The sequence below is a fragment of the Sinocyclocheilus anshuiensis genome, unplaced genomic scaffold (genome assembly GCF_001515605.1).
Source record: "Sinocyclocheilus anshuiensis isolate Anshui unplaced genomic scaffold, SAMN03320099.WGS_v1.1 scaffold643, whole genome shotgun sequence".
Lineage (NCBI taxonomy): Eukaryota > Metazoa > Chordata > Actinopteri > Cypriniformes > Cyprinidae > Sinocyclocheilus > Sinocyclocheilus anshuiensis.
In genome coordinates, this window is record NW_015551067.1 from 454,202 (window position 1) to 475,903 (window position 21,702).

Genomic DNA, 21,702 nt, shown 5'->3' on the forward strand with positions numbered 1-21,702 from the left:
AGGCCAAATAATTCAGTTTTAGTCTCATCTGCCTCAGAATCTTCAAAATGCATTTTGGCAAAGCTCAGTCGTGACTGCATGAGGCCTTTCTTGAGAAGTGTATTTTTTCTTGCAACCCTCCGATTGGTGGAGAATTTGTGATATTGTTGTCACATGCACACAATGACCACGCTTTGTCTTAATTTCTGCTTCAGAGTTGCTGTAGGCCTCTTGGTAGCCTGTCTGACCAGTTTCCTTATGGCTCTTTCATCCAGTTTGGAGCGACGTCCAGATCCAGGGAGAGTCTGTGTTGTACCAAATACCTTCTACTTCTTAAATAGACTTCACTGTGCTTCTACGCATTGATAAAGCCTTTTAAATTGTTGTATCATCTGTGCCTGTCCACAACTTTACCCCAGAGATCTTTTGACAGTGCCTTGCCACCCATAGTTGATTGTGTACTTCAGTTGCACTACCAAGGACTGAAATGCTGTCAGGTATTTGGATTTTTGGCCAGCTGTGTTTTTCCTTTTTGTGTGTCTGTGCTTGTGTGTTTGTGAGTTGGTGTATCCCGGGGTGTGGCTATGCTCTCCTCTCTGTGGCTGATTGCTGAATGTGAATCACCTGCTGCCAATCAACTCATCTGCCTCCAGTATTTAAACCCTGGGTCTTCGTTCATTTTCTGCTTATTAAAGCAACTGTATTAAAGTTCTTCAGTCAAGAGCAGTGAGATGAAAATTCTGTTATTATTTACTCCACTCTCAAGTTGTTTTAAACCTGAATTAGTTTCTTTCTTCTGTTGAACATACAGTGGGTATAGAAAAGAATCACCCCCCTTTAAAAAAATCACATTTTGTTGCTTTGCAGCCTGAAATGAAGACGGACAGTTTTTGTTTTATCCAGCTGTATTTACTCAGACTATCATTAACATAATAATTAACATCATAAAAACAATTAAATAACATAAATTTAAGTTGTAATGCATTAACATGCAAACACAGAGTAGATTTAGGAGCTGCAAAAAGAGAGCGGATCATGGTTTGTGAAGTGCAGAGAATAGCAAAAAGGTGAGGCAGAGTAGAGGGAGTGAGAACTTGAGGGCAATCGATTTCAAACGCCCTCCTCCCGGATCATCCATCTCCAGCGGACTGGATCACTCCCTCTCTCTTTCTGCCCTCTTTATTATCTTCTCTCCCTCTCTGTGCTTTTGTTCTGTCCCTTTAGCTCTCTCAGGGGCGCTGCTCTTTTGACAGGTGCAGGGCCGACAGCATCAGGTAGGGGAGTGAAGCTAATTTAAAGCGGTGTTGGTTTGTGGTGATTACCCTGCTGTCACTCTGATGGTAATTCGTTTTCTTGATGCTTAATGGTTGATGCAGGGGCCCATCAGTCTAAATGACACCTCCCCTCCCACTGTGTCCTTACTCACCCGCACACTGACCTCATCATACCGCATATTATTCTGAACCAGGGGTGGGTGATTTGTCAAAAATATATCACGATTGTTTTCAGGAAAATCACGATTCACAATTTTATCACAAATATTCGTCATGTTGGTTTTACTATTTTGCAAGTTGTCTGAGCAGTACAGCCAAACTCATTTTCATATTTTAAAAACAAATCCTTACAAGGTAACAAAATATAAAATATAAAAGACTGGCAGACAATTAGGCCAAAGTGGGCAAAGATAAAAATCTTTGTCATTATTTTATCTTTGCTATAAATAATAAGAATATTAAAAAGAAGAAAAATAAGATGCACATAATATACAAATAAAACAAACAGTGCTTTATTTTTCAGGTACAGTAGGTGTATTTAGCAGTAGCATTCTCCCAGTGTCTTTAGACCAGTTTTTGTGTCATGTGCTTAGTTGGAGTTCTAATTCTGTTTCTCCTGTGCTTTAGACCTCACTCCATCTGCATTTATCCTGCATTCTGCCTGCCACGCCCGATCAACATTCTCTCTGCTCTACCATCATATCTCTGGCCTGTTTGGTTTCCAGCTCACCTCAGCCAACTATCTTCAACAGCAAAGGCGAGATGGATTGTGTTGCTTGACTTTTGGCAATAAATTTATTTTATTTGCATAATTTTTAGTCTGTGTTCTGCTTTCGGGTCCAAAGCTGTGTTTAGTTACAACAAATGCTCCAGGAAAGCTCTTTTCATGCTGAGCTAATCAAAATGACCACAGCTGATCACAGTTGAAAGTCAGTTGGCTTTGTGTGCCATTGAGAAGGTGATTAGCTACACTTGATTGAGTTTACAAGTCATTTAGGTAAGTTTTTAGGAGGAGGTGATCCTTTTTCCAACTCCGTGATTGTTTTTTTTATTTCTTTTTTTCTGACATGTTGGTGTTATATCTTTCACTTGGATGTTATAAGTTGCACTGAGTAAATACAGCTGGATAAAACAAAAACTGTGTCCGTCTTCATTTCAGGCTGCAAAGCAACAAAATGTGATTTTAAAGGGGGTGATTCTTTTCCATATCCATATTATTTTGAAGAATGTGGCTTCCATAGTATTTTTTCCCCTACTATCAAAGTCAATAAAGCACATGTCAGAACAGCACACAAATGAAATGTTTAACCGGCAAGGCTTTAAAGTACATGCAAATAATGTACTTTTGTGATTGCGAGTAAGTGCAGTGTCCCGTGAGTGTAACTCTACTGCTGAGTTAACATTTGAAGTGAATGTATATGGCGTTGTACAGTATATTAAGACAGAGATGCCTGAACTGTAACTGATAGAATGTGTGCTGTATATACTATGATATTTCTTCAAATGCAGATCGTGGAGACATTTTAATCATCCATGATCAAAAATCGTGCCAAAGTGGGCAAAGATAAAAATCTTTGTCATTATTTTATCTTTGCTATAAATAATAAGAATATTAAAAAGAAGAAAAATAAGATGCACATAATATACAAATAAAACAAACAGTGCTTTATTTTTCAGGTACAGTAGGTGTATTTAGCAGTAGCATTCAAGAAATAGAATGAACAAACACTAATAAAACACTATATACACTTCACTGTATAAATTATAAATTGATTCTTATTAAAGCAACTGTATTAAAGTTCTTCAGTCAAGAGCAGTGAGATGAAAATTCTGTTATTATTTACTCCACTCTCAAGTTGTTTTAAACCTGAATTAGGAGTGTAACTCTACTGCTGAGTTAACATTTGAAGTGAATGTATATGGCGTTGTACAGTATATTAAGACAGAGATGCCTGAACTGTAACTGATAGAATGTGTGCTGTATATACTATGATATTTCTTCAAATGCAGATCGTGGAGACATTTTAATCATCCATGATCAAAAATCGTGATATCGCACACCCCTATTCTGAACAAGAAACAAACTTTGAATTTTGACTATACTAGACAGACAGATAGATAGACAAAACGATTGACCAAACGAAGAAGCAACTGAACAAACAATAGATAGATAGATACATAAAGACAGCTAATCAGAATATAGCTTGCCAGATCAAGAATGTACTGAGGCTGGTACTACATAACACCCAACCCCATCCTCCTCCCCATGTGATCTAGTGGTCTAGTCTCATCTAGTCAGCATAAGCAACCACATATGACATTACGTGGTAATATGTTCACAGTTTACAGTGCAATGATAAACACCTGACTCATTTGATCCAATTTAGCATGATGCATTTGTTTGTTTACTCATTTAGTCACATTATATATCAATATCATATAAAACACAGCAGTATAAGCTTCCCTCTTCATGCAGTTTTTAATAAGGTAGTCACTCAACCCTCAGCAAACAAAACATATCACCCCCAACAGCAAGCAGTAACAGTTTTATCCAGCTGTATTTACTCAGTGCAACTTATAACAGCAAAGTGAAAGATATAACACCAAAATATCAGAAAAAAATTACAAAAACCCCCAGAATCACGGAGTTGGTAAAAGGTTCACTGCCTTGTGTCAGTATTTTGCTGAACCATCTTTTGCTTTAATTACAGCCATTAGTCTGTTGGGATATGTCTCTACTAACTTTGCACATCTAGACTTTGCAATATTTGCCCGTTCTTCTATACAGAACTGCTCAAGTTCAGTTAAATTTGATGGTGACTGTTTGTGGACTGTAGTCTTCAAGTCATTCCACAGATATGTTCACAGTTTACAGTGCAATGATAAACACCTGACTCATTTGATCCAATTTAGCATGATGCATTTGTTTGTTTACTCATTTAGTCACATTATATATCAATATCATATAAAACACAGCAGTATAAGCTTCCCTCTTCATGCAGTTTTTAATAAGGTAGTCACTCAACCCTCAGCAAACAAAACATATCACCCCCAACAGCAAGCAGTAACAGACTGCTTTAAAAGTAACAATAGCGGGTCTCTGAATAGTTTAGCAGCAGATGCGCTTGAGTTGGTTTTCAGTCTTATTTAACAAGGCTGAGGGACCCTGAGCTCACATGTATAATTCAAACATTAGTTACTGCTAAATGCTAGTTCCTCTCCCCTGCTCTGAAGCCTGTTGATAATGGCCTTATCAGTCAGTGCACTGTGGCTTAAAGGACACTAAGAGGAAGGCTGCCCTAAATCACGAGGCCCCGAGACTTAGCAGCCGCCGATGGCTCTCTTTCAACCCATCCATTCCTCCCTCCTCCCCTCACAGTTTCTCATCTTTAGCTCACTATTTCTGATTAGGAGTAAATGACCTATTCATATCGTATGAATCTCATTTCCGTTCCAAGTTTGGTAACTGCATAATCACTTTACCCTTCTTCATTCATCTTATCACCTAAAATCATCTTCCCTTCACAGTCTTTGTGTTTGTTCTTATAATATTCACATTTTCCACGAATGTAATAAGTTCCATGCATAACAGGCAGAGTACCTGACAGATATCACTGAAACAGGTGTCCTGAGAAATCACATCTATTTCTGAGACAGCATCAATGCTCTATAAACAGCAAATAAAGAGTGAGGGGATAATCAATCAAACTAGCCAATCATAATCAGTTTGTGAGTTCGCAATAGACTGCAACAGTGCTCGCCCACTTTTTCAGTGGCCTTGGTTCTGGAAGTATTTTTCCAATTAATTTTTCCAATAGAGATTAAAAAAAAGAAGAAAAAAAAAGTCAATCTCATAAAGCATTGTGACAATCAAATTAAAAACAATGGATAAATATAAAACTGTTGATTTATAGTTTTTGATTGCGTATAAAGAAATAACATTTTATGTTTACTGCAAAATATGCATATACATACAAATATTTGAGAGCGTAGGGAGATTGTTTTGATTATGTCTTTCGCAGTGTTTCATGGGAGTGGGTGGGGACTAAAGTGTTCTTCTGGCATGATTTGCTTGTGGCAGTTCTCTGATCAGTTGAGATTTCTTGCAGAATCATGGGAAATGTAGTTTTTCACAAGCAATTACACTGTTAAACATGATTATTTAAAAACTCATTTGAAATAATGCAGGCGGATGGCTTCAACAAAAGTAGGTCATTAACAAGCTTAGAGCTCATGGTAGGTCTGACTTTTCTTTACGTTATCATTAAAAATCAATTACGCTGTGGAAAAAATGAATGGGATTGTTACTTCTGGAACTCAACTGTTGTACTCGATTCATTGTAACCAGAATATATAATATATATTATAATTTTGCACATTCAAAATAAAGCCCAACTAGAACAGACTGCAGCAGTAGTTCCAGAAGTGTTTTTACCATTAATTTCTTCCATAACGGTTTCAAAAGATTCCTCAATATAGGGTTTTACATCATGACCAAAATCAACCAGCTTGAACAACAATGAATCACAACATTACAAATGATGATTTGAAGCAAAAAAAAGTATATGAAAATTGGATAAAAACACAAAGGTACAAGGCACATAAAGCATTATGGTAAAACATAAAACTACTGACCCACAGTCATTGATTTTAAGTATAAAATACAATATATGTAAAATTTATACTCAAATATATACAAACAAACAAAAACAAATAAAATAAATAAATAAATAGTGAGGGTAGTGAGACTCATTATATCATATGCAATGCTTCAAGAGCATTGGAGGTCTCTGCTGAGTTCTTTTGTTGCTGTTCACATTTCCATGTTAGCAATAACTTCTCTGATTGGTGGATCCCTATTCAGGATTATGGGTAATGTAGTTCTCTACCTAGAATTAGGATAGTAAACGAACGTGATTTAAAAAAAAAAATCAAAACTGAAGCATATACCTTAATCATTTAATCTCAGAGTTGCCATGTCTGTGTTGAAAGATTGATATAATTAAAAATCTATATGGAGAAAATTAATATGATTTTTCTCCCGGAAGGGGTGGGGTTTGGAGGGACTGAAGACTGAAGTGATACTGATTGCTGGAGTGGGTGATGGTGAAGCCTGCAGTCATGCACTGAACACTGAGCTGTTCTTTAAAGAGACTCGATGAGGCCCACTCGCCATATTTTGCTTACCACCCCCTTCCCCCCCCCTTTTCTTTTCCCTCTGCCTTTCTCTCCCTCTGACCATCTGTAATCACAGAACGACAGCCTTGTTCACCACACCATGCACGCCGGGGGAGTTGACAGCATATATGACTTTGCAGTTTTAAACCTAATAAGAAAAATACAGCCATCTCAGATCCTTATTTCACAGAAAATTACCGCCACTTTTGACACCTCTAGTTGACAAAATACACATTTTGCAGGTATTTGCATTAAATAGTCTTTTACCACCCTGGAAAATTGACCAAAAATATTGATGACTCATCTTCTCCACAGGGGTGTTTACAATTTTTTGTCCATTGGGGTGTGTAAAAATGCTCTCTGAAAAAAGAATATGCTCTCCACCTTAATTATGAATAAAAAAAGCACTTGCCTCTGATCTAATGCTGCAGCAGATAGTGTATGTTTCCCTCTTCTTCCCTCACAGTCATCAATGTCCACTGTCCTATCTGCATTGATTACCCACAGCGCAACATGGATTGCGGAGAGAAAAAAGTTAGATTACTCAGATCTGCTTGCAAGCTGCAGAACCTCAGCAGAGAGAGAATCGTTGAGCATGTTTAAGAGGAGAGGATGAAATATTAATGGGGTATCACTGCAGCTCCCTCCCATAATGCCCTCAAACACCATAAGCACATGCTGACAGTAATCAAAACATCCCTGTATGGACACTTGATCGTATGCCTGTGATCTAAAATGTGCAGAGATTGTTTTTTTTTTTTATATTCCGTGATTGAATTTTGATGCTGAGGCTAGAGGATGATGAGCAGACTGCAGCCGGCTGGATTCCCAGTCAGAGCCCTTAAGCGATGCACTTAGCACCAGAGGTTTCAGTAAACCATTATGACTGTATGGAAACATCACCGATGTAACTCCATTTAGACACGAGCATTAACAGAGACTTGATGAATATGCATAACAGCGGAAAGAGCTAGATGATATAGATCCTTAGAGAGGTCACTTAATACTTTTTTCTTAATAATGAATTAATAATTTTGTGGGGTGAACTTTTCCAAAATGCTTAACGTGCTCAAGTCTGGTGGTTGTAGAACATTTTGTACACTGCAAAATAACATGAAACAATGAAAAAAAAAAATAAATAAAATAAAAATATATATATATATATATATAAATAATAAATTGAATAAATAAATAAAATAAACAAATGAAAATCTTAATCAGGATAAATATAAATAAAAAAATATAAATACTTAACACATGAAAAGATGGGAGAGAGTAGGATCCAGATGCAGAGTAATTATTAAAATAATGGCAAAAATACAAAACAATACAAAAACCAGGAAACGAGGAACAGACCTGGGGCCACTTATGAGACATCCATGAAGGAATAACACCAGAGAACAGATCAAACACAAGGACTATATACACAAGGGTAAGTTGAAAAACAAGACACATCTGGGAATCACAGGGAACTAATCAAAAATTAAACTACAAAGGACTACAAAACTAGGAAACAAAGAAACAAGAACCTCAACATAAAAGTCCCCAAAAAAACTTAATATTTTAATATCTTAATTATTAATAAAACATAATTCAAGATAGATTTCTGTTTAACAATTTAAATTTATCTATATCTATTTATATATTATCCTTGAAGTATGTTTTATTATTAGTTTTTTTCCCCACCACTGGTAAATTATATTTTTTTCTTGTTTTATCATAAATATTTACACTTTAAAACAATGAAAAAATCTATTTACCAGAGGATGCCAGTATATATATATTTTTTTTTTACTAGAAAACAATAAAAGTAAAATACTAATTAATAAAATTATTTTTGCTGTGTATTTTCAATGGCATTGGAACACACAAACAAGCAAAAAAAGAGAAAAAACAAGGCAGCACCCTTTCAAAAGGTGCTATGTCTGTAAGCACCGTTTAGTTTCTAATATGTACACTTTAGGTAGCAATATGTACCTTTAAGGTACTAATATGCAATCTTTTGAAGTAGATTATAAATAAGATACAAAAGTGCCTTACTAATGTACCACACCAATGACACTGCATCATGGATTTGAGAATTCATGACTGCAACCCAGGGGGGTTTTCACTTGGACATCTCCAGGCGGGAAACGTGTTGTGTCGCTGACCCGTAGTGCCGACTGTCCCTGAATTACTGGCCCCCTACAGCGGTCGTGCACAGCTCACGCTCAGAGGACAAACACAACCAGATGACAACAGCTTTTTGCTTTTCGACTGAGCAGGCGAACATTGGATCCTTCACTAAAAACAGCATAATTACACTTCTGTTAACAACACTGTTGACAATTCAAGCAGCTGGAACTATAACCATCCTGTGTGTTCACTGTTATGTAGACTCAAGTAGAAATAAATGGCTGTTTTTTTTGTAAGTGTTTTGTTGCAGTGATATATCTAAATAGAGAAGTTCTCAGGAACATCATGCTGGCCAGCTTTCCAATGAATATTCTTGGTGCAACAATGTGCTTGGCAGTTTGGATTACAGTGAGTGACATCTGGTCAAGTCCACTGCAAACAGCAACGTTACACTGAAGGAATAGTTCACCCAAAGTTTTGTCATTATTTGCACTACTCGTCCTGACCTCATGGGATGCAAAAGGAGAAAAAACTGTTTGTACTGGATGCTGTTTTCATGGCAAATTGTAACTATAGTATTTTACGTTTTGGAGAACTGGTGACAAATTCATATGATATATCTCATATCTCATTTGTATGTTTTCATACAATCTGCTTGCACCTATGGGTTAGGTTTAGGCGTGGATCTTCATTTTTAGTTGTTTTTTTTTCTAAAAAATGTTACGTTTTCATACAACTCAAATCAACCAAATTGCAACAATATGTCAAAGCATAAAAATAGTTGAAAAAATTGTTTTTTATAAGATTGGGTTGTGTTCTACATGCAGTTACAGTAAATGGGGACTGAAGCATTCTGCAAAAAGGACACAATTTACTATAAAAATATTGCAAAGGTTATCTTTGCGAATCATCCACAATATTCCAAGTCTTCTGAAGCCATAAGATAATTTTTACAAGAAACAGGCTGAAATTTAAGTAGTTATTCCCTGATAATCTTACCCGAATCTTTTGTATGAACCACTTTTATGATTTATTTATTTATAATCCTTTTTGAAGCTCAGTTATTCAGTGTAATTGTACTGTAAAGCTAGTAAAATCAGAGGAAATACAGGCATACAGGTTTGAAACTACATGAGGGTGAATAAATGATGATAGAACTTTCTTTTTTTTCTGATATCAAAAGATTTTTACATCAACCATTAATTCACCCACACCACTTTCAGCATACTTTATTCCTAATTAAAATTTTTTTTTTTTTAGGAAAATCCTGTTTCTCGCTGAAATAAGAATGCAACACCAGACTTTTCCAGGGTTTTCACTTTAAACCCTGCACACAAAGGCTGCATCTGGAGCTGTGTGCTGCTGTCAGCATCACTACAACCATCTGGAGCTCTAACCTACTCTATTTAAAACATTCACACATAAACATGTGCAAGCTCACATGCAGGGCTTTCAGGTGCAGAGCTTCCCCCAAAACAAAAGCATCCCAGATTAAAATGCAACATCACAGAGAAAATGTATCATTGAGGGTGAGCAAATGATGACAGATTTTACATTTTTGGTTGAACTATCCCTTTAATTTCGAGACACTATAGCGGCTTCTACATCACTCCACTAAACTGTTTACAATGAGGCCTTTACACAGAAGTGTTTCAGGTCAAGAGAAATCTTAAGTGGTCTTTAGAGAGATTATCTTGAGGGAGGACTAGCATTGTGTTGATGCACCGGGGTGTGCTTTCTCTCTCCCTCTCGCAAACAGGCATCGGTACATGACTCAGCATCATAAGACATTGCCTGTTTTTATAAGACATTTTCTGTTTTTATGACATGCTTACAATAGGTTTCAACACTAACTCGAAGGTACTCATGAGAGTAGCACGAACAGATGCTACATATCTACAACTAGCTGAAATTGAAAATTCAATTTCAAATAAATGAAGTCCTTTTGAATTTTCTATTTATTGAAGGACCTGGAAAAAATAGTTTTACGGTTTTCACAAAAACATTAAGCAGCACAACTGATTTCAACATTGATAATAATGAGAAATGTTTGTTGAGCACCAAATCAGCATGATCTGAAGGATTATGCAACAATGACGTCGCAATGGCTGCTGGAAATTCAGGAATAAAATTACAATGTAAAATATATTAAAATAGAAATCAATTCTTTGAAATTGTAATAATATTTCACAGTATTACAGTTTTTACTGTACTATATCAAATAAATGCAGCCTTGGTTAGCATAAAATACTTTTTTCAAAAACATCTTTAAAATATCTTATGGCCCCAGACTTTTAGCTTATCTTGAATATTGCTTATATTATTAATATAGCAGTCTCTCGCCAAAGATGAGCTGCTTGTGATGTCACTACATAGTAAGGCTGAGCACATTAATGTTTATTAGCTTGTGCTGATGTAAACTTAGTAGACCATACAGTGAAATTGTATTATTTATAATATTCTTGAATCCAAATCTTCACCTTGATTTTAGTTGTGTGGTCTGTAGAAGTTCCACATTGATTTGGCATTTTGATATAATATCAAGCCAGTTTTATTTTCACTCAGATATTTTTGATATTATCTTTTAATACTAATTAATAATCATTCCATAGATTGAGTAGCAGAGCTCATCTCTGAGATGTCTCTGAGATGTCAAAACTGAAATATCATCTATCTGTCTGACATCAAGATCAGATCATTCAAATAAAGTTGCCAGTAGCCCACGATTGCTTATTTATCTATATAAATGAAATTTTGCTCTTCTAAAGTCAACGTTTTCTTGGTCAGTATCTTGTTTTGGACAAGCAAGCATCTATTAGAAATATGCTTTCAAAGCAAGCCAGCAAAATTACACATTTTAATATTAGCCGAGTAACTCAGGTTGACTAAGCCGGGCTCACACTGTGCGATTTTTTAAAAGTCCTTTAGGATTGTACTTGTCAGACTGTACGAACATGATGATCATGTCACACTGTGGGATCTCAGTTGTCATTAATGTCAGACTGTACGACAGTTAAGACGCGTTAAAAACGGGTGCATGCAAGGAAACTTGTCCGGAGTTTTACCTTATCAACCCATACACGTTCAGTGACTGCGAGTTGCATTGCACGCTGGGCTGTAATGTTGGCTATCATTAAAAGTATATGAATGGCGGCAATACTGGCGTATTTAAGAAGAATGGTGCAAGCAGCACTACACACCCACATGAAAACGGTGCAACTGGTGTTTATCATAGCAAAGGCAACATATCATATTAATTCAGTGAGCGGAGGATGAGAGCGCCGGAGTTTATGTGCTTATAAGAAATCTCTAGCATTAATTCTGATCATGGCTTATCTTGAAAAACGAAGACAGTCTGACATTCGTCGTAGGAGAAGTCACACTGCAGGACTGTACGCCAAATCATCCGACACTGCCAGAAGTTCGTCGGAGGTAAAATTTGATCGCAACGGCCATTAATCGGCTGTCGGTGAACATGTCAAACCAGCGATCAAAGACTACAGATTTTAGCCTAGGATTATAGGAATCTTTTAGGATTTTTGAAAATTTGTCTCAGATGACCAAAACCAAATCGCACAATGTGAGCCGGGCTTTAAAGTGCTCCTATTCCTCCCCTTACTGCCTTTATTGCAGTGACAGGAGTTCTTATGGATGCATTCTTGGCATTGGTGGCCATTCCACATCTTCTTACGATGAAAAATGACCCACAACTTCAGCAGGAGAGTGCAGAGGGACCTAAACAACATGTTCAGGTTCTACAGACCTAGAAAATGTAAGCAGACATTCATTCTCTCTGCATATCCACGGACACATACACATACACGCTGCCAAACCTCCTCTGATCCAGTACTTTATGATCTCTCTAATTTTCTCCTCCATCCCCCCAGGCAGTGGCAGAGCGCTATAACATAATACAGTGTACTGTACAGTAAGTAAAGCTTGTGCCCAGAGGAACCCTACGGCGATGCCATGCCATCTGCGGACCTGGCACCAGCTGCCTCTGCTGGCCAACCAGCACGATAATTAACAAAGACACCTCGCTACATCACGTTTCTTCTGCTCTTCACCTTTCATTCAGACCTAATGCACATCAGAAAGTCTTCTAGACAGAGAGATCTGGCAGGTGAAAAAAGCGTCTTTAATATTTCTTTCCTTTTGGCTCTTGGGACAGAACCTATCCTTGAGTTGATGAATGTAATGCAACCCCTATCTGGACTCTCCAGAGTCAGCAAGGCAAAGAGAGAGAGGAATACAGAGAGAAAGTCTTGATTTCATTTTAATACGGCCTCTTTTAATTGGACATCAGGGTTGAGAAGTTCATTGACTGACTGTTGCTGTCTGATGTAATGAGAGAACAAAAGGTCAATAAGCATTAGACACATGATTTCCCCCAAGCCTTGTGTTGAAAAGAATACTCTAGCATTTATATTTAAAAAATAATAAAAAACATGAAGCACACCAATAAGTGTAACACTCACAAAATGTTGTTTGATTTAAAACAATAAACTAAATAAAAAAATATCTTTACAATTAAATAATTAAAATAAATTATTTTTAAACAACCACCTGGATTTTTATGCATAAGTGAAATATTCTCTAAAAAAAAACAAAAAAAAAACATGATCATTAAACTGATCAAAAGTAACTCTAAAGACATTTATGATGTTACAAAAGGGGTCTATTTAAAATAAATGCTGTTTTCGTCAAAAATCCTTAAAAAAAGTATCACAGTTTCCACAAAAATATTAGGCAGTTTTAATGTTGTTTTAATGATAATAATAAACAGCATATTAATGATTTCTGAAGGATCATGTGAAACTTAAGACTGGAGTAATGGCTGCTGAAAATTCAGCTATGGAATAAATGACATTTTATTCTAAATAAATTATTGTATATAATAAATTATTGTATTAAAATAGAAAACAGTTATTTTAAATTATAATTACATTTCATAACATTACAATTTTTACTGTATTTTTGATCAAATAAATGCAGTTTGGTGAGCGTAAGAGACTTCTTTTAATATTACTGAACCCAAACTTATGCAATTTTGCTTTTCAAGAAAATCTGTCTTGTTTAAATATGCTTAGATTTTGCTTTTGCTTGAAAACACGATAAGAATACAGACTGAAATGAAAATGTGTCGAAACATGAGCTTGATAAAAGCACAACAGCTGGGTTTGTGAGTAATAATAAAATAAAAAGCGTATCCAAACAGCCTTATTCTGTTTGCATGAGCGTTATTGTCCAAGCTATCTCTGATAATACGGCTTGAAATGTGCTAAAATGACAGTGTTGATTTTATGCCACAGTGATTTCACAAGCTCTCATTTTCAGCGCTTATATATGGCACTGCCTCGAATGAACGGTGGCTTCACACAATGCAATATAAATCACGACACATTAAACAAACGCACACTCTTCCCACCATACACTACTGAAGAGCATGTTAGTCTAATGAATACTGTTTGGCGAGTAGATGATGTAAACTAATAGCTATATTTGATACTGTATACATTACTATTCATATTTTCCATCTTCAGTGAAATGACAGGGTATGTGAGGTTAAAAAGCAACCAACAGCTAGTCTAGGTGTGTGCTGAAAAGAATTTCTCTGTATCCTTGCGTAACGGCAGTACCAAAAAAAAGTTTCAACCAAATGTAGGCATAACCCACTTAGAAATGCTGTCCTGTCCTCTTGGGAATGCACGGCTTAGACATGGTATTATGAATAAGGATGGCAAATAAACCATTCATCTTCTTGCTGTTCAGACAAAGTTAGGTAATTGTACTTGACACATGTATTTCTTGATTTTTGTTTATCATTTAAACAATACAAAAGGTTTTCGCCTATACTTTCTTGCAAGCTAGCTCTCATAACATCTCTTTGCTCAGCCATTTCATGTTTTGATATCTTCCTCTTTCGGTTTAGTTTCAGACGTAGCATATTGTATGGTCTCTTGGACCTGTCAAGCCTAACTTATGACACCTTGCTGAGCCAAGACTCAGTGTGTTTGCTAGAGAAGACTCAGCAGGCTTTGTAAAAGAGTGCTGCAGAAGTTGCTGTGGCTGGCTGAAGTTGAACAATACAGATGGAAGGCCTGACCTTGTCAGAACAACAAACCAAGTTTAGAAGGCCCTTTACTTCACACACACACACACACACACACACACACACACACTCACACACTCACAGTCTGTGAGGTGCGAAGGTCTCCGTGGCAACCATAACGAATAACACCCTCCCCATTTATACTGACGTGCGTGTAATTTGACGGCCGGAGGAGTCGACTCCGATCATCACACACACACACACACACACACAACAGCATCATTCAGATTTGCAGATCGCACAGTAGGCTATTCTACTGGCTCTCTTCCCTCCCCATCACGCCTTACCTGGCAATCCACACCACCCTAGTACAATCGCTGAGGCCAGCGACAGCACACAAGCAATGGGCTACTTGTCACTTGATTGTTGGAAACACAACGCCATGTAGGCACAATACAGCAAGCAGTTTTTCGCATCTAAAATCAGTTGTATTATGGATCAAAGATTGTACTGTGACAATACATCACCAGATGAGAACCTGAGAATGAGACATTTAAATTAGCATTAAAGATTTTGCACATGACATCTAAAGTCATCCAAACAAAGTAGGAGAAATTTGAAGACATACAAATCATGCCAACAACTCGCAATCTCACGTCTCTATTTAAAAGAAAGTACAGAATTGACCAAAACTGGATGAAACGCAAAACTCCGTCTGCATCCTACATGCATCTCAACCCTCAGAGGCCCTAAATACTGTATGTAACTATAAAATGCATCTTTATATAGGCATTTATATAAGTTCTCTATATATTTCCAGCTCACCCTCATCGTCATGACTGCAAGAGGACAAACAAAGGAAGGTGACTGAGGGAAGGAATTCAAACAAATGGAAATTTTGCACTGGTGAAATGTACCATTCTCTCTTTCACACCTTAATGCTTCCCTCCGAGGGCCTGAAGTGTTTGCCACATTTGTGACATTCAAGCCTAACCTCAAATCGACCACCATGTGAGACCACCAGACATTAAGGGCCATGAACACTAGGCATCACACCCATCCCGATCAAGCAGATGTGCATATGAGTATTGACCAATATTATTCTAATGAGCAAACACAGCTGGCATCTGTGATCCTTTTTTATGTTATCCTCTTGTTTATCAACAACTAAACTAACAGAGTTTATGTCAAATGGCACTTGGGAACAATATGCATTGGTCTATAATCACATAGGGTTTGTAATTTAAAGACTGAAAACACAATAAAAGAGTGCACTGACTACACATAGCCATAATAAAATGATACTCATTAGACTATGATTTAGAAGCCATATCATGCTTTTGTTGCTTCGTGTTTAAAATTCCATTAAGCTTCAATTCTGAAGCTGTTGTGTTTCAAAAACAAGCTAACACTTTTCTACAAAGACTACAAATACCACAATGAAATGTGTTCATGTGCATGACGAACCTAACATTTGTTGTAGTCTTTATATAAAACACAACGGTTGGTTTTAGCGTTAAAGTCTCTTCGAGTAGTGTTAACAACACGTTATTTTTTCTCAAAAATTGAAATCGCTATTGCAAAAACAACCCAAACAAATTCCCGATGGAACCCGTATCGAACGCGCTTATTCTCTTCCGGGTTTACTACAAAAGCTATTTTGTTGCAACTGTTTATAGAAGCTATCCTTGGTTGGATACTGAATCTTATAGACCTGATACTCCAACCTTTACCTCACATCACCTAAACCTTGAAAGGTAAGTATAAAAAAAATGAAGTGATTAGCGCACTCACCAGTAGGCTACGTATTAAAATAGGTAGTAGTCCGCGTCTTAATTCTCCCACTATTCACGTGACATTAAATGAACTTGGATTATTATGACACTGGCTCAGGAACAATTAAGGCCAAACTGGTCGTAATGCACAAACAATGGCTTGATTGATTGTTTTCAGTGTTGTCTTTATAGAAACACATCCGTTTTCCTGCTGTGGAATTAGTCTTATATTAAAGCCCTTTGTGTAGCCTCTAACACATCCACCTTATCGGCAGCATCTCAAAGTGGCTTGGCTTCAGTCTCATGCAACCTCCCGCGAGCCGCTCAGCACAATAGCAGCTGCTGTTTTCTCGGGATTCGGAGTCTCACCTGTCAGGCTGTCGTAGCATTCCATCTCAGTGCTCTCCACCGCTCGCCGCTGCTCTTCTGTCAGCTTCGTCGCGGCTTGGTTCAGGAGATTCACCTCAGATCCGGTGGTCCCGTCGACGACATGGATCCCTTTCAACTGCAGAAGCGCCCTGTGATATTTCCCAATTGCTTCCCGGATTTTTTTCTCCTTGTAGCATCGGTGACCCTCCAGTTTGAAGTCGATCGCTTTCTGTATTTTCGCCTCCATCTCCATCTCCGCGCCGCCGACGCGATACCCTCCACCTCCGCCGCCGACGTCCCCACCCGCTGCCGCAGCCAGACTCCGGCCCCCAGCCTCCGGATAGCTTTTCAAGCTCTTGATCGAGTGCTGCTTCGCTTCCATCTCGCTCAGGAAGCCATGCTGTTCCGATGCCTGTGTTCTCTTTAAGGGCTGGAGCAGCGTGCTGTGCATAAAGGATGCGAGCCAAACGGGAGCCGAAAAACACAAGCGCGAACGGATAGTATCTTCCAAGAGGGAGCTAAATTCAACACTAAAGATTGCCTACTATTATAACGCGTTAAAAGAGACAAAGAACATAAACAAATAGGTGATCGCGGTTGCCTCTCGCTGACCAGCGCGTAACGCCTTTGCACGGAGGTGATTCTGGAGCAGGTCTCTTGCTGCCGGCGAAAGCAGCTTCAGCACCACAGACAGCGCCAACGAGCACTAACGCGAGGCATTATGGGAAGAAATTAATCGTGAGATGGTGCTGCTGGTGGATCACGAGCGGTAAATCTCCAAACGCCGTAAAGCCAAATATGAATAAAAAATGCAAAGGCTGGTCATCTTTACGTCATTATTATTAAAAAACACAGGCGAGGCAATTGTCGCAACACTGTGTGGAATCCCTGTTGGGAAATCCAGCTTATCTGGTAGATGTTTTGGAACATGGTGGCAGGTCTAAGATGGTAATTAGCTGGTTGATCAGCTACTATGTAAAAAAAAAAAAAAAACACTTTGAGATGATATGACCCAGCTGGTAGCTGGTTTGTTGCTGGTTCACAATGGTCTACTAGTTCACATCAGCTGAGACCAGGACGGGACAAAAAGACATGCATGAAGCATGCAAAATGTGTCCTTAAATTAGCTTCCAGATCAAAGTGGAAATAGTCTCCCTGGGAGCTTGAATGATTAATTTTCCCAGAGCTGAAACTGAAACTGAAAAAAATGAATTTGCTGAAAATTGACATCCAAGACGTAGATACATTTTTCTTCATCGGAACAGATTTGGAAAAATGTAGCATTACATTACTTGCTCACCAATGGATCCACTGTAGTGAATGGGTGCCATCACAATGAGTGTCAAAACAGCTGATATAAACATCACAAAAATCCACAAGTAATCCACACGACTCCAGTCCATCAATTAACGTCTAGTGAAAAGCTGCATTGTTGTATATTTTCTGCAAATTTTCATTTTTTTGGGTGAACTATTCCTTGAAGTCTGCTGAAGCTGAAGAGATCATTCATCTAAAGGCTGACCAGGCAGGTGTTGTTAAGATATAGGTCATTAATAAAATGAAACTGATGGCGCTATCCAGAAGTGTCTATTAATTTGCTTTCATGTATTAAGTTGATAAGAACATAAAATTACAAATAAATCTTTTTGGTGTAGTTATAAATTGCAATGCAGATACATATCTAAACTAAATTAATAACACAGCCTAACAAAAAAACAAATCGCTCAGTGTACTGCAATACTGGAGACATCCTCACCATCTGCGTCATTTACTAGAGCATGCATTAAAGGCAGCTCACATCAGTTTCAAATAAGAACTAAAATCATTTCATTATCTCAGTATAGTGACCTTCTTTATCAAACTAATTATGCAGTAAAAATCTCAAATGTAAGAATGCAGGATATTAATGCTGGTGGTTCATACAAATGATTGCAGACCCTCATCCATCAACTGCTACACAACCACATTAATGAAAAAAGGACCATCTCTTTAAAACCACTTTATGTAGAGAGGGAAGTGCAGATTAGTTTGCATTTTTCAATGCAAAACTCATTGGGTTGTAATTGTAACTATAAAATGTGATAAAATATAACTAGAATATGCTCCAAAACTCAGTTATGTTAACAACAATGCATTTCATATAAAATTGTATAAAGTTCATTAAAGAAACAATTCAAGATTTTTCTGTTTTATCTTTTTATATTCAATCTATTCCCAAGACAAATAATCTTCATCAATATTTTATAAACTTACCCAGTTAAAATGTTTTATCTCTCTTAATATTCCTTAAACATAGCAATGTAACAACATTCTGCATTTGAGATGCTTCAAATTAAACATGGAGAAACATGACAAAACACAAAGTGTAGGTGAATTCCTATTACAACAGCAAAATTAGTGGTTATTGTAGTGAACAGTATAAAGGGGTGAAAACATATACAATACACAAGGGTCCACCTCCACGTGTGTTGCTGGCAACAGCATCACCAATGCTATATTTGCTCTGCTAGTCCAAGTAACACTTAACACAAATTTCCATTGGAAATTTGAGAGCAGAGACTTTAACACATGGATTGTGATTGCAATTTTGTGTCTTTAAGCAAGGTAACAGTTGTGGTGGTCATAAAGGGGCGGTCACACAACACTTTTCAATTTCATTCATATGCACGTGAACGCGGGAGACCGGAAGAGCAAGCTCATGCAAATCATTTTTGCATTCTGGGGTGTTCAAAAAATTCAAATTTTTTGGTCAACTCTGACCTGCAAATTCCTATTTTGAAGACATGCCACCAACAGAAGAAAGACACATCATGATGTGACCTCTTAGTCTTAGCTGAATAAAAAGAACACAAACTTTAAAGTTGAAGGTTTGCAGAGTTGCAGGAAAAGGGAGTAGACTGTATGTTGTTGTTTTTTCCATTTCGGATAATGTTACATTTTTTTTATTTTTAAAGTCTAGTTTGACCACAGGTTAAGGCGTATTAATGGAAATGCTCATGTGCGCAGTTTTAAGCCATTAAAATGCCTTTTCTTTATTATAAAGATCCTTAAAGTGAAAGGAATAGTTCACCCAAAAATTAAGAGTCACTATTTACTCCCCTCTTGTCCCAAACTGTGTGACTTATTTTTTTCTGCAGAACACAAAAGATATTTTGAAGAATTGACAACCAAATCATTTCGGTGACTTTCATTTGATAAAAAAAAACAAAAACAAACAAACAAAAAACTTTATTTTGTTTTCTACAGAAGAAAACAAATCATACATTTTTGGAATGACACGAGGGTCTATGATGACAATTTTCAATTTTGGGTGAACTATCCCTTTCAAAACTGGGAGGTAAGAGGATAATTGAACATGAGCTTACTTCATGGAGGAACCGGTAAGCTCAGGTGTTTGTGGTAAACATCACATGCTTTCACTTACGTCTCTTGGTTACTACACATTCATGGCCAAAAGTTTTGGCAGTGACACAAATTTTGTGTTTTGCAAAGTTTGCTGCTTCAGTATTTGTAGATTATTTTTCCATTATTACATGTTTCTATTGTATACTGAAAAACAATGATAAGCATATCATAAGTTTTAAAGGCTTTTATTGGCAAAAAAATGTAATGAGTCAATATTTACAGTGTTGACCCTTGTTCTTCATAACTAACTAACTGCAATTCGCTCTGGCATGCTGGATATTAGCTTCTGGGCCAAATCCTGACTGATGGTGATCCATTCTTGCCTTATTAGTTCTCGGAGTTGATCACAATTTGTTGGAAGAAGTCACTCTTGCAGGACGTTTTGATACCATTCTTTATACATGCCAGTGTTTTTGGGCAGAATTATTGCTGGACACTCTGGGACATCCTGAAGACTTCTTCACTGCAGTCGAACCTCTCTCCTTGAAGTTCTTGATGTTTCGTGAAATTTGTTTACTCAAATACTTAGCGAAACAAAGCCAGTTTTTTTTTGTTTGTTTTATTTAGTTTTTTTGTGAAAAGTTCATTTTTTGGCCAATGAAGCTTTTAGCAATTATTTAAAATGCATCTGATCACTTTACACAATAATCTAGAAACAATGTGAATGAACACCACAACAGCTTAAGCAGCAAACTTTGCAAAACACAAAATTTATGTCACTGGCAAAACATTTGGCCACGACTGTAGTGGAAAAAAAAAACCTTGACATTTCGATCATTTGATTCTGGGCGCCATGCATTAAAAAAAATCTTTATTACAACCCCCCCCCTTTAATCTGGAAAACTGTTTCACTCACAGGGGCGCAGGAGAGTAGCTATAAAAGTAGGACAGCAGGATAGAGCATGATTCCTATAACCAAACATAAGGACAACAGGTACGTCCACACTGACATTTAAAAAATATTGCAGCTGTTCCTTTTTTTCCCTAATACCATCTACTCATTACACTCCATGAGGTACAGCATATCGACTTCCCAATCCATCAAGGGTGGTCCTAGAGTTTCTCCACACTCACTCAAATGGAAATTCAGGTGGGTTTTAAAGGGGTCATATGATGCGATTTCAATTTTTCCTTTCTCTTTGGAGTGTTACAAGCTCTTGGTGCATAAAGAAGATCTGTAAAGTTGCAAAGACTAAAGTCTCAAATCCAAAGAGATATTCTTTATAAAAGTTCAGAGTCAGCCACGCCTACCTAAAACGGCTCATTCTAACACGCCCCCACATGTCTATGTCACGATGTGGGAAGATTTGCATAATGCCGCCCACATGTTCACGCAGAGAAAGAAGGTGTAACTTTTATTCTCCCTGTAGTATTGTTGCTGCCGCCTCCGCCATGCTGTGGAGACGCTGTGCGTTTCATTATGAAAGTGAAACTACTTTGTTGGCCTTCCAAAAGAGGACACAACTAGAAATCAGTGGTTAAGTTGTATTTACAAAACTATTCCAGAACACTTCAACCCAAATATTCAGATGTGTGCTGCACATTTTATGGAGGA

The 21,702-nt window shown here is 37.3% G+C and overlaps 1 protein-coding gene across 1 annotated transcript in view; it reads right to left on the reverse strand.

The window, feature by feature from the left end:
* LOC107662133 (tetratricopeptide repeat protein 9A-like) overlaps positions 1–17,448 on the reverse strand; it is a 25,719-nt gene extending 8,271 nt beyond the window's left edge. Inside the window, exon 1 of the mRNA XM_016452046.1 lies at positions 16,743–17,448. Within this exon, the coding sequence (XP_016307532.1) occupies positions 16,743–17,193 (451 nt within the window). The 5' untranslated portion in view covers positions 17,194–17,448. The remainder of the gene's footprint in view (positions 1–16,742) is intronic.
* Positions 17,449–21,702: the final 4,254 nt, after the last annotated feature.